Below are 15088 nucleotides of genomic sequence, written 5' to 3' on the forward strand. Positions count from 1 at the left end.
ATAATTCAGCATAATCGCGTAAACCCTTGAAAACTGTTGAAAATTACAAAATGTTTTGATGCCAAGGCCCGTTGGCCTTCCAGGTACAAAATTAACCTGAACCTTGAGAGAAAATTATGCCTACAATTCTACAAGAGAGTTTTTGAACAGAAACAGCATTCCTTATCACAGGGCTGGGAAGTACACCACGAATAGGGGGACGATCCATTCAAGAGTTAAGACCTTGTAGTTTTGAATTTTTAATACGAGGTTTTTTAGATTCAAATTTGAATCCTGGAATAGGTCGAGGGGGTAGAGATTTGAGATTAGATGATGGCATATTTATTATACAAACCAAGTTAAGCCTGAAAAATAATAAGATAAAAGTGTGGAAAATATTTGTTTTTATTAAAATTGTGTGTGGGTACACCGTAAATTCTTTACAAAATAATACTTGAAGACTTGAATCTTCATGAGTAAGAGATTTGGTGCTTTGCAAGAACATGTAGGTCAAGACCTGACATGTTTTTGCAACGTGTGACTTAAAGATTTGTGTTATGTATTACTTGTTTGTTTCTTTAGAGATTTTGATTTTGTGGAGGAATAAATACGGAATTTCAACGTGACAAATGACAAGTAAATGTCTAATTAGCAAGAACACGTAGGTCACTTACGTTATTTGATTTTCCAGGACGGGTTCGGTCTGATTGTAGAAATTTTGTTCATCAATATTGTACGGTCTTTGTGTTGGCATTTGGATTGTTTATTACTCTCCAAAAAAAATATGTAGTAGGAAGGCAATTGATGCAAATGAAGGCAATAAATTACATGATTCTCTGGACGGAATATCTAACAAAGACAATAACACCTCTTGAGGGGAGGGGGTTTATTGGCGATGACTTGATTATTGAATATTACATTTTGTCAAACAAGTTGTTTTTCAGAAGACGCCTAAGTACACTATAAAAATTCAGCCAATAGCATTTCTGTGAACCAGTATATCTTCCAATTCCATCGCGGAGAATAGCTTTGGCAATGGAGGCCAACGAGTTGTGAGCTCTGTAGAAACATGTCGCATTGTTGGCCGGTAATGGGGATCGGTCTGCAAGCAAGCAAACGCCAGTTTTGCAACATGTGCCACACCGTCAGCAAGTTCGTTTTCAGGAGGTGGGAGGCGCTGGTCTAAGACATCCTTCATGATTGTATTGTGACCGGTTGGTGATGATGAGGAGGTGGAAGCAGATAACATCAGAGATGAGATGAAATCGCCAGGATGCTTTCCCATCATTACTTCCAATGTTAATACTCCAAAGCTAAACACATCACAGTTTTCATCCACTTTCATTGTGTATGCCAACTCTGCAAAAGAGGCTGGTCATGCTATATTTTGCCAAAATAATTTACTGCACCTATTTTGTTTTCAAGTGATTTTGTAAACCAACCTACTGTAGAAGGTGATATTGAAACTTAACTACATACCTGGAGCTGTGTACCCAAAGGTGCCAGCAAATGATGTCCAATTGGACGAGTCAGGCATTAAGAGCCTGGCTGTGCCGAAGTCAGAGACATGAGCCTCATATTCTGAATCCAAAAGAACATTGTTGCTGGAAATGTCTCTATGAATAATCGGAGGAGAGCAGTCATGGTGCATGTAGGATAAAGCATTTGCTACTCCTTTGATAAGATTCATCCTTTTATCCCAATCCATCTTTACTGCTTGTTCCTCGTCGTTCAGTACCTTTCTTAAACTTCCCCTTTCCACAAATTCATATACCAAAAATGAGTGTTTGGCATGCGAGCAGAAACCATACAGCTTCACAATATTTCGATGCCGTATACCCATTAAGACATCAATCTCGCTTCTAAAAGCTTTCAAGCTGCTCATCTCAACTTCTGGTGTTTGGTGGAATTTCTTCACGGCAAGGACTTGTTCTGATGGAAGTACAGCTTTGTATACAACTCCATACCCTCCAGTACCAATGCAATATTTGGAGTCGAATTCCTCAGTTGCCTCAATGATGTCCTCGTAGCGCAGATCCCCACCAGGGCACCATCTCACGGAAACATCTCTTTGTGGTGTTTCCACTAACCTTTTCTTTCTTCTGCTTTGGAAAAAGATAAGAAAACCTAAAATCAGGCCCAACAAAATACCCAGCAGAGAAAAGACCGTCAAAAAGACAACTTCGGGGCCCTTCTTGTGCACAGTTTTGTTTTTCATGAGAGCAGAACAAGCCTCCAAACCAGTAGCATTGCCACACAGGTTGGTGTTGTTGCGAATTGCTTCAAATGGTGCCTCGCGAAAGGCTTTGATGTCAGGAATGGGACCCTCAAACTTGTTATAGGATACATCCACTTTAGTGAGGCCTTTCAGTCTACTAAAACTGGTTGGAATGAGACCAGACAGCATATTATGGGAGAGGTTCAGAAACTCTAGCCGCTGCAGGTGTCCAAGCTCCGGTGCTATACCTCCCATCAGGGAATTCCAACTGAGATCAAGACTTTCAAGAGGCTGTAAAGACCCAATCTCAGCAGGAATACTCCCTGCGAATCTATTCTTGCTCATATTCAAGAATATCAGTTTTGAGCACTTGTCAAGCTGTTTAAGAATTGCTGTTGCACTAAAATTGTTCGCGGCCAGGCCAAGCCTTTCGAGATCAGAAAGCGATGCGACATCGAATGGAATATCACCTGAAAGTTTGTTATCGTTGAGTTCAAGTTTAATCAACTTTAAATTTCCCAATTCCTTTGGAATTCTCCCAACTAGTTGATTTGATGAGAGGTCAAGAGCTTGTAGATGAGATGCCTTTCCAAGAGCAGCTGGTATTTCTCCAGATATTTTGTTTCCAGAAATCTTGAAGGTTGTCAGATTGTTAAACTGATCCCATTTCCATGCAAGCTCACCATGCAATACATTATCACTCAAATCCATGTAGTACAAATTGGGATGTTTGCCAAAAGCTTCAGATATGTTTCCACTAAGTTGGTTTCTCTCAAGTCTGAGTCTCACCAGGCTGCTGCAATTTTTCAAGCTTTTCGGGATAGGTCCCGTGAAATAATTTTCAAACGCTGAAAAATATGAAAGTAATCCACCAAGGCACACATCTCGTGGTAGATTCCCAGATAATCTATTAGAATGTATTTGTAACAAATACAAATGTGTAAGGTTGTTCATTTCTGGAGGAAACGTACCAAAAAGACTGTTATCCGAAAGGTCAAGTGTAGATAAGCTTTTTAAATTGCCTAGAGATGCTGGTATTATACCAGTTAGATTATTAGATGACAAATCTAAAATAGTCAGTTTTCCTAAGTTTCCTAAAGATGCTGGTATTGCACCAGTTAGATAATTAAATGACAAAAGTAAACTGGTGAGAGATTTCATGTTTCCTATGGAAGCAGGGATTGGACCTTCAAAATTATTATAGAGCAACTGAAGGGCAGATAGATGTTCAAGCATTCCTACTTCCCTAGGTATGAAACCAGAGAGTTCGTTGCCGTAAAGGTAAAGAAAAGACAAGTTGCTTAAGTTTCCTATGGACGTAGGAAGACCACCACTAAGGTTGTTATTTGACAAATCAAGCAAATAAAGAGATACCAATTTTCCGACCTCTGGTGGTATGTTGCCAGAAATTTTATTTGAAGACAAGTCGAGTCTGATAAGGTTACCTATATGTGAAGGAATGGACCCATAGAGCGAGTTGTTGTGAAGGATAAGATTAATCAAGTTAGGAAAGGAAGGGAATCTGAGACTATTTAGGGTACCTCTCAAACTAGAATGAGGCAGGCTTATGGTGGTAACACTACCAGACTTGTCGCAACTGATTCCGACCCAGTTGCAAGGGCTGTCTCCAGCCCATGAAGACAGGAGAGACTGGCTTCGGTTGTCAAGACTGACTTTCCATTCTAGAAGAGCTTCCGCTTCCTTCCTTCCATTTGCTACTTCAGCTCCGGCAGCCGAGTAAGCAAAAGAAGTAAAGAAGGAAGCATAAGCAAGTAAGGAAAAAAACAACGAAGGTATGGATAAGAGCACGATTTGGGAAGCCATGGCCTTGGTGGTTTACTTTCTTAAGGAGGATGTATAAAATGATTAGCCCTGCATACGTATATATATGCAGGAATTCATTTGTCTTGGTCATGATCGAAGATTTCTTAAGAAGATAGACAGCTGCGTCTTAATTGGACGTCTTCCATTCTTGATTGGATGTCTTCGGGTTTCAGCTATGGACCTTCGGTGATGTTTCCCATGAAATTTCGAGTGTGGAACAACATTCACGTGGTTAATGCTTTTGTTATATCAATCAAATGAATCCACTTTGAAAAGTTTCTGCAAAAGTGCAAGTCATCCCACTCGAAGACTTCAGGATAGGGCTAATAATTTAAAACAATAAAGGTGCAATTAGGGGGCAATGCAAAAGTGCAAAACCATGGCTAATACTTTATTCGGTATTATTAAAGTTTTCTATTTTTTTATAGTAACAACCTTTTAATAAAAACAAAACTTTCATAAATAAAATTTAAAGATTTTATGTGTCTCCACATAGTTATGATGTTTTTATTTTTGAAGGTTTTGACTAATTACAAATATAGTTATTTTTCATTTAAAGATTTATTTATTTTATTTATTATTATTTTCTAGTTTTCATGTCTCAAAAAAAAAAAATAGTTTTCCTCTCATGTTATGACTATTATTATTGGATGGTCAAAAAGAAGCTTTACTTTTTTTCAATCAAGTTCCTTGAGCCGGAAAGGAATTTGTTTGTCTTGGTCAATGGTCATGATCGAAAATTTCTTTGAGTTTGAGCTGTGGTGACGTTTCCCATGAAATTCATGTCGTTTGCTGATGGTTAGAAAGGAGATTAGGAGCGTTCTTAATTGGCACTTCTTCGAACTGATTTTATTTTGTTTGTAGAATTCATCTCTCTCTATGAACTAGCCTCTGTTTAACATGATCCGCGAAAAATAGTCGTAATCCGAAAATTATTTTTTATAATTGACTTGTATGCAAAGTCAGGCCACCACAGAAGATTAGGGACTGACTGGACTCGTCTATGATTCAAAGAGTTGGGAAAATAACAGGAAATAAATTAGAAGTGTGTTTGGTAATAATTCGCTCAAATCAATTAGAAGTGTATACTTTAGAAGTTGACTTTTTATTAAATTAAAACTCGACTCCTTTAGTGATAACGTAAGGCTGTAAGGTCTCATTAAAGTCCCCTACTAGGAACAAGCAAAATCTGAAGAAGAATGAACACCAAAGATAGCAATCCACTGTCCCCCATACTCTATGGAGTTAACTCTGAAGTTGTTATCATTCCATAAGACTAAAAATTAATTTTGTTATTTTTTTTAATAAAAACCAAACCAAACTGAAAATAATCATCTCTACTACATGTAATTAATTTTGCTTAATAAATCTAGAATTCCTCTATTTATTACCTAATTCCATTAATTCTTAGGTCGGGTTGGGTCTAGAAACAAAGTCCAACCCGGCATCAACTTTTTTTTTTTTTGGCTAGGTCAGGCTAGCCTGAACTTCCCAGTCACTGGTACAATACACATACACACTGGCTGATAATATCTATTTTGTAAAGAATATCTATTTTAATTTTTAAAGAACCATATAAAAATAGATTTTTAAAATTAATTTACATATATCTAATAATTATATTTTTTTAAGGGAAAAATATTCCAAAAAAACAAGGCGTTTTTCTAATAATTCAATTCTTTTGGACCCTTTACATCCACTATTTTTCTTATTCAAAGATCAACCCCTTGTCTCTTGAAGGTCTATTCCGTTCTTGTTTTTTCCAAAGAACAAGGCGTTCTTGTTCGAATAAGAAACAATAATTTATTATCTAATAATTTTTTTTCCCTTTTTAATACTCTTATGGGGTTTTCAGAGGAATCTTGAACAAGGCGTTCTTGAATTTATTATCTCATGGAGGATTTGTTTTTTTACTAGGGGTATGAGTGTTACTCTTGCATAAAAGTTTGTACCGTGTGGTAAGTTTCTTTTGAACAGGTACAAGTAAGGAGATTGAGCCCCGTTTATTTGCTGGAAAATAGTTTTATTTGAAAAGTAAATTCCAGAAAATTAAATTATTTTCTGATGTTTGGTAGTGTAATGAAAAATAAGTTGGAAAATATTTTCCAGTGTTTGGTTATGTCATGAAAAATGAGCTAGAAAATAACTTATTAATATTTTATTTTTTTCAAGTTTATTAAAATAATGAAGAACAAATCTTACAAATTAAAAAGTTGAATAAGAATGATATTGAAAAAAAATATAATTTCATAAATTATCTCAAATAAAATAAACAATAATCAAAATAATAGAGATCAAATCTAAAAATAAAAGATGAAGAAATTAAAATAATAATAATTAACATTTCATAAATTATTTCAAATAAAATAAGTAACAATCAAAAGAATAAGGATCAAATTTGATAGATAAAAAATTTCAATAAAAAAATATTAAGAAAAAAACAAATAACAATTATAAAAATGAAGACCAAAGTTAATATAAAAATTAAATTTTAAGAGATGAAATTGAAAAATAAATATTCAAAATAAAATATATATATAGCAATCAAAAGTTTGAAGATCAAATTTAATATAATCAGTAAATAATATGACATTTCTAAATTTTTCATAACTTTCGGAAAGTATCTTCCATTCAAATTTTTCAGGAAAACACTTTTTTGTAAACCAAGTCAAATTTTTTTTGACTGAAAAATGTTTTCCGTTAACCAACTTTTTAATAACAAATAAATATATAAAAATTTAAAAAATAATTTTCTAAAAACTATTTTCTAGAAAACAAACATAGCCTGCAACTGCGCAGAAATTTTCCTTTAACAAGTGAAAACCATGTATGTAATAGTTCATCCATAGTTTTTTAATATATATTTCATGATTAAAAAAATGAGCTCGAACTTATTCCTAACCATTTTTTTAATATTTCATGATTAAAAAAAATGCGAGACTCTGCATTGGGTGATCATCCTTCAAGCATTTTTATATTATTTTCTTGTTTTTTCTCCTAGATATTCATTTCTTATGTTAAACAACAAATCTAACTCTCTCTCTCTCTCTCTCCCCCTTAATTACCCTAATTATTTTAGGTTCTATCTATGATGTGAAATTCGAACTTTACAATTAATAATAGCTACCTTGTACCCCACCATTCCATGACTCCTGATTATTATTAAGAGATGAAGACTATTTGTATAATGACAATCAATGACTTGTTGTTAATAGTGTGTTTATTTTTATATTTTAAAAGTATTTTAAAAAATTTTATTTTTAATTTTTTAATTTTTCATGTTTTTAGATTGATTTGATTTCTAGAGACTGAATACATTTTCTTTGATATTTTGCCATTGTTGATGAGAGTTGACGTTTTGGTCTCCTTGGCTTGGAATTCAAGCACAGTGACATTAATTTTCTTTGATTTTTCAGATTTGGAATTTTCATTCTTCCATTATTGTGCTTTATATTTCTAAATGGCATATCACAAAAGTAAAGTTGTGTTCACGGAATATACAGTATAAATTTAAATTGTAAATTTGAATTATAAAATTATAAGTAAAATATTTGAATTAATTATATATTAATAATTTCAGTAAATTAGTAATTAACAATATAACACAATTAAAATAAATAATAAAATTATTGATATGTTAACAATTTACATAAGAAATAATTAAGAATGAATATGTATTTTTATTTTACAAAAATAAAATCCATATGCAACTTGTATCGTTAAAAAAATTATAATAATTATAGTCAAAATTAAAATCTTGATTTAGATTGCATAATTTTATACTTCTTTTAAACTCGTAATTAAATCGGTTTGAGTTTACTAATTTTATAGAGTTTAAATAAGCTTGATTGATTTTATTAATTTTTGAATTTTAGTTTAATTTGATGTATTAGATAGTATAATTTTACGAGTCACATAATGATTTTGACAACCATTAATTATGTTGGCAAAAGAAGAGGCAACAAAAGAAAAGGCAAAGACACAGCTCTTAAAGAAAAAGGCAAATCAAGAACGTCATAAATGATAATACCCAAACAAGCCTTATGAGCCTAAGAACATAACCCTATTAGGAAGACCATAAAAGGATTCCCTCCAGATCTCTAAACAAATCCAATCCGATGTATAAGAAGTTTTTATCAATTATATTCAACCATAAAGCGAGGCGATGAAGAATGAGCTCGAACTTATTTCCTAACCATCCAAATTTCCCATACCATGCCGAAGGCTAGCATTATTATTGCATTGCTCTGAAATTTCCTTTTAACAAGTGAAAACCATGTAAGTAATAATTCATCCATAGTTTTTTAATATTTCATGATTAAAAAAAATGCGAGACTCTGCATTGGGTGGTCAGCCTTCAAGCATTTTTATATTATTTTCTTATTTTTTCTCCTAGTTATTCATTTCTTGTGTTAAACAACAAATCTAACTCTCTCTCTCTCCCCCTCAATTACCCTAATTATTTTAGGTTCTATCTATGATGTGATATCCGAACTTTACAATTAATAATAGCTAGCTTGTACCCCACCATTCCATGACCCCTGATTATTAAGAGATGAAGACTATTTGTATAATGACAAGCCTTGACTTGATGTTAATATTGTGTTTATTTTTATATTTTAAAAGTATTTTAAAAAAATTAAATTTTTAGTTTTATTTTTTTTATATTTTTAGATCGATTTGATGCATTAATATTAAAAATAAATTTTAAAATTTTAAAATATATTATTTTAATATATTTTAAAACAAAAAACACTTTGAAAAACCATCATTACTACAGTCACTACAACATTTAACATTTTTATTGCCAGAATTTTTCTTGGTGTGAGATTACTATTTTATCTGTAAAAATTTTATCAACTAATTTACTGATGGGATCCGTCTGTAAAAACTTTATCAACTAATCCATCTATCAAAATAATATTCATGGATAATTTTATTATCTATCACTAATTCTAATGATAAAACAACCTCATGGTTTTACAAATAGAAAATATGAGCCAAAAATATTTTTTTCCCTTCATTTCATCGTATTTCCCTAGAAAAATTATTATATAACAAAAAAGAAAAATTGTAATGACAATATTTACATGGTTAGCCTTCAGACGATAGCCATGGATGAAAACTTGTAGAAAGAAAATTAGGGGCATTGGCCACCAGTACTGAGCTGTAGATATTCAAGTCAATCACAAGTCATCCCAATCTTAGACCTGTTTGGCTCTGCGGTTAAACTTGTGTTTGACTTAATTTTAATTATTTTTTTTTTTATTAAAATTGAGTGTAATTTGTACTTTTTGGATCATTATGATGTGCTGATGTCAAAAATAATTTTTAAAAAATAAAAAAATATCATTGGTATGTATTTTAGCACGAAAAACTATTTGAAAAGTAACCATTACCACACTGTCAAACACGCGAATTTAGGATTGGGCCAATAATTTAAACCAATAAAGGTGCACGAGAGAAAAATGCAAAAGTGCAAAACCATGGCTAATAATTTATTCGGTATTATTAAAGTTTTCTATTTTTTTTAATAGTAATAACCTTTTAATAAAAACAAAACTTTCATAAATAAAATTTAAACATTTTATGTGTCTCCCACTAGATCAAATGGACTCAGACAAATGCATCCAATAAACATTTGGAAAGCTATTTAAACATATGGCCTCAGGTCCAAGCACAGTGACATTATATAATGCATCCATTATAGAGGCTGAATACTTTTTCTTTGATATTTTGCCATTGTTGGCGAGAGTTGACGTTTTGGTCTCCTTGGCTTGGAATTCAAGCACAGTGACATTTTCTTTGATTTTTCAGATTTGGAATTTGCATTCTTCCATTATTGTGCTTTATATTTGTACATGGCATATCACAAAAGTAAAGTTGTGTAAACGAAGATATATAAGATAAACTTGAATTGTAAATTTAAATCATAAAATTATAAGTAAAATAAAATATTTTAACTAATTATATTTTAACAATTTCAGTAAAATAGTAATTAACAATATAACACAATTAAAATAAACAATAAAAAAATCCAAAAACTTTGATTTTTTTCACATTAATTCCTCTATTGTTTTGGACAAATTACCTCACTTGTTTCATCATTTACAAAAAAAACGAGTTACTTTAAATTTTGATAGGTCATTTAACGTTAATTTCTCCAAGAGTCAAATATGTCAATTTACCACTTTTATTCTATATATTTGGCAACTCAAATAAAGGAATCTACCTATTGATATGTTAACAGTTTACATAAGAAACTATTAAAAATAAATATGTATTGTTATTTTAAAAAAATAAAATCCACAGAAACTTGTATTACTAAAAAAATTATAATAATTATTGTCAAAATCAAACCCTTGATTATTATATTATATAAGTTTTGCAAGATATAAATTTAAAACAATAAAAATACGAAGATACAGATTACCAGATTACATAATTTTATTTTATTTTTCAAACTTATAAAATCAGTTTGAGTTTACTTAATGAATTTGATGAATTTTCCTAGTTTTTTAATTTTAATTTAATTTTACATATTAAATATATATTAATTGTATAATTTTACAAATCACATCATAACGTGGACAGCCATTAATTATGTTGGCAAAAGAAAAGGCAAAGAAAAAAGCTCTTAAAGAAGAAGGCAAATCAAGAACGTCATGAATGATAATAGGCAGATGAAGTCAAGATAAGGTTCTGTTGGCAAAAGAAAAGGCAAAGCAAAGCAGAACAATCCAACAAACTTACAGCTCAGAGAGTGATTTGTGACTATTAGTCTGGCTGCCATTCTACAGCCATGGGCGAAACAATCAGGCAGAAAATAGACTGCTCTGGCGCCCTTTTCTTCTTCTTCTTTTTATTTTATTATTATTTCTTTCTTCTTCTTCTTCTTTTACATTAGGGCAATTTTCTTAGAATCTCTGACAATTATGCTCAAAATAAAAAGGAAATAAAAAAAGAAAAAGAAATAGGAGAGACGTCAATGTGTTGGCCAATGACTTGCTGCTGAACATCATATGATAATTATTCTGCAAAATTAATATGTTTTATATATATTCAGCTTTGCGTAAGGATCAGTGAGTAATGATGCAATACTTTTCATCGATTTTCCTTTGTGTGTATATTCATTTCCATCTTGTATAGGAGATCTCTAACTGATAAATTGGCGTGTAGGTATTTTCAATACTCAACTTGTCAAGTGACTTGTTGAAGATTTTACTTGAGGTTTTTCTGTTAGTATATCTGCTAAACAATCTTCAAATATTACTGACTGGACTCGTCTATGATTCAAAGAGTTGGGAAGAAGCGGCATCATCGGAAACTAACAGGAAATAAATTAGAAGTGTGTTTGGTAATAATCTACTCAAATCAAATCAATTTGTTTTGATGATGAAAGTATTATAATAAGTTAGTATAATTTAGAAGTTGACTTTTTATTAAATTAAAACTCGACTCCTTTAGTGATAACGTTTTGATTGAAGCCAGAAAATTGTTTCTCACTAACAATATTTATAGCTTTACTTCGACTCAAGATGGAATATTTAATTGCGTGATAGTGATCGGATCATCACGAATCTGAAATATTTATAATTGCGTGAATTTGGTTGCCTCCACCCGCAATTCTCACGAATCTGGCCAAGAACTAAATGACAGTGATCGGATATCTAGGGGTATCTAGTCAAAGACAGTAAAGGAAATTGTAAGAGACAAGATGGAGATGCAAGACTTCTGTCTATTCTGCTCATTGATCTGCCCCAAAACCATGTATAACGATGCCCAGCAAGAGGATACTCAATGAAGTCGCAATTAGAAAGAAAAGACTTGAAGGCCTTCGAACCAGTAACATTCAAGTACCCACTACTCCTTTCACTTGGGTGTAAGGTCTCATTAAAGTCCCCTACTAGGAACACAGGCACTTCAAAGGCTGATTTTAACATGGTAATTAAGCTCATTCTATAAAGTTCGTCGTTCAAAAACTGAACTAGCTGCATAGACTCCCACTACGGCACAAGCAAAATCTGAAGAAGAATGAACACCAAAGATAGCAATCCACTGTCCCCCATATTCTACAGAGTCAACTTTGAAGTTGTTATCATTCCATAAGACTAAAACACCACCGGATTTCCCACAGCATCTATAGAAGTCCATCTAATATTCTGTTCATTCCGAAGAAAGTTGACAAATTTATCTGTGCAGACTGCCCGTTTAGTCTCAAGCAGAAAATAAACAAATCTCATGGTGAATAAATATTTTTTTTAATAGCTTAACTCTCTAGGGTATATTTGTTTTTCATTTTAAAAGTATTTTTAAAAGAACTTGAATTTTTTTTTATTTTTTATTGTAAATTAATAATTTTTTGATGTTTTATATCATTTTAATGCACTAATATTAAAAATAATTTTTATTTTTAAAAAATATTATTTTAATATATTTTAAAAATAAAAAACACTTTAAAAAATAATTATAATCAACCTTCAAACACGGTTTTAGTTCAAAAATAGATTTTCATGTTAAACAAGATATGAGAAAAAATGATTCCCGAAAAAGAATTTCCGGACCGCTACTGATTTGCAGTCCAATTTTCAAATTCCTTGTTCACAGTTTTTCAGATCGATTCAGAAAAAACATTCTGTTCCTGTTTGTCACCAGACCCAATCTTACCCCATCATTCAGCATATTCTGAACCTCTTCATCATTAATATGCACCCTGCGGCTGTTTCTGCTAGTATAAATTTGGAATTCCTCTGTTTATTACCTGATTCCATTAATTCTGAGGCCGGGCTGGGCCTGAGAACCAGGCCATCGCGGCCTCAGCTTTTTTTTTAGCTGGGTCTCACCCAGCCAACTTAACCCAGTCACTGGTCCAGTACAATGACCTGGCTGGCTGAGACACGCATACGTTAACATGCTGTGCACAGTGCGAAGTTCATTAAAAATACCTTCGCGCAGTACAAGACTTATTTGCAAAGGGAAAGGAAGCTTACCTGTTTCAGGGGGCTGCTGAAGATGGAGGCTTGTTCTTTCTGGCTGATGTTACTCTCCCTTCTGCTTCTGTTACTCTCCCCTCTTCTTGCTTTTCTTTATTTCCTGGTTTCTTTCTGTTCGTTCGCCTCTCTTTGCGTTTCCAGGTCTCCCCTGTGCTGTTCGTCCCCTCGAGTTGTGTCCTCCTGCTCTGGTCTTTCTCTTTGGCCTTTATTCCCTTTCTTTTGTTTTCGTCTGTCCGCTGTTTAAATCCTTGTTCTCTGGTTTTTTTCCTCCTCTGTTTGTGTTCTCTCTGTTTTCTGTGATTTTTCTCAGCTTCCGAAAAAAACCCCCCCTTGTTCGTTCTCTCCTCCTCTGGTTTTTTCGTTTTGTTCTACCGTCTTTCCCCGTCCAGAGCGCTCGCCCCCCCCCCCCCCCTCTTTGTGGTCTTTTCTCTGAATGTCCTCTCTTTCTGCCCAGACAATGATCATGGGGGTGAGGCATATTTGGAGATGCATCGTGTAGGAGATGTGGTACACGATTGCAACCGGTTTGAGGCAGTTTCCTTTCTGCTGAATTAATCCACGAAGAAGGTGACGAATAGTTGACACGAAACGGCGTCGTTTACTCCAAAATGGTTATTTTCAATTTGACCCCTGATATTCTGAAATTTAGCAACTAGGCCCCTAATCATGGAAAATCCCCCTTCTTTTAATTTTACCCCTGGATCAAATTGCAATTGAACCCTTGAATTTCGGCACCATTTACAAAACAGTCCTTTGTTTCCAATTTAATCAATTATTAATGTCACATTCACCCTCAAGCTCATCACCAATGCAAGAACAAAGGTTATTAATGTCACAGTCAATGGTCTCAAATTCTGGATAATGCAGCGGGTCTATCTCCTGTATTGGGAACATATAGTCTCTACCATCCAAACATAAACAGTACTTATCTTCATCAATGTGCTGAGTTGCAATATGGAATTTCAAAATATCAAACATTATGATATTATAGAAGTTAAATTATGTATTATTTGCCCCCTTATTAATTTTAAGCAAATATTTTTTTAAAAACATTAAGTGATAAAATAGTTTTTTTTTTCAAAAATAAATAATAATTAAGAATTTATATTCAATAAATACCGAGAAAATAAATACAGTATTTATTTTTTATTAATTTTTTTATTTTAGTTTTATAATAAACAATTTTAAATTCAATTTTAATCAATAAAAAATCTTAAGCTCCGGTTATAAAGTTGAAAAGCTATTAAAATTTATAAAATTTGAGTTAGGTATTTTTAATGTGTAAAAGATATCACTATTTCTGTTTAAAAATAATAAAGATGATATAAATAAATATAGTTATAATAGATATTACTATATTTAAAAATATATGATAAATATAATTAAATAATTTATTATTTATGAATATTAGATAATTAAATTTTGTTTTGCCAACTGCTTGCGAGAAGAATCTGATTAGCAGGGACAAGTTTCTTAGGTAATGATGCTATGGTTCTAGTTGTCTTTTTCAGTCCAAAATTTCCTTCTGAATAGTAATGACACGACAACTGTAGTTTGCCATTCTTGAAGGGAAGTTTCCTTTGAGAAAAAAAAAAAAAAAAAAACCTTGTCTTTGGGCTTCACCTATCAATGGTGACATCTGCTATGAAATCTCAAATTTGGAAATTTTGTCAATTATTTAAGAAAATAGAAAGCAATGCCACTTCTTTTAGGACAAGTTTTCTTTGATTGTGGAAATTAATGGGAGTGGTTTTTATTAAATCGTCAAGATTTTTAGTTGTATTACTAATATGGCAATATTAATTGAAAGAAGCTTATTATCATTACCAATTAAAAATAAATAAAATCAACAGCTTATTATAATTCATTTTCGTTTATTAGAAACAAAAACTAAAAATATGTGAAATATTTCATCTGGCGAATTTAAGTTCGAAATGGGAAAACTCTTTTTCTTGTTTCTGCATTTAATATACGCAAGCAGTAGGCGAAGAAACATACGAAATGTAAGACGTTGGACTGAATATCTAAGACAGACAATAACACTTCTTGAGAGGAGTGGGACTCTAATACCACC

At 32.3% G+C, this 15088-nt stretch overlaps 1 protein-coding gene across 1 annotated transcript; it reads right to left on the bottom strand.

Annotated features, from left to right (window-relative positions):
• Positions 1-766: 766 nt before the first annotated feature.
• LOC133675644 (MDIS1-interacting receptor like kinase 2-like) lies at positions 767-4154 on the bottom strand. The gene is made up of 2 exons (XM_062097078.1): positions 1459-4154; positions 767-1338 (listed from the first exon to the last, which is right to left on the bottom strand). Exons 1-2 carry the CDS (start codon positions 4019-4021, stop codon positions 950-952), a joined length of 2952 nt encoding a protein of 983 aa, XP_061953062.1. The 5' UTR covers positions 4022-4154; the 3' UTR covers positions 767-949.
• Positions 4155-15088: the final 10934 nt, after the last annotated feature.

The sequence above is a fragment of the Populus nigra genome, chromosome 16 (genome assembly GCF_951802175.1).
Source record: "Populus nigra chromosome 16, ddPopNigr1.1, whole genome shotgun sequence".
Taxonomy (NCBI): Eukaryota; Viridiplantae; Streptophyta; class Magnoliopsida; order Malpighiales; family Salicaceae; genus Populus; species Populus nigra.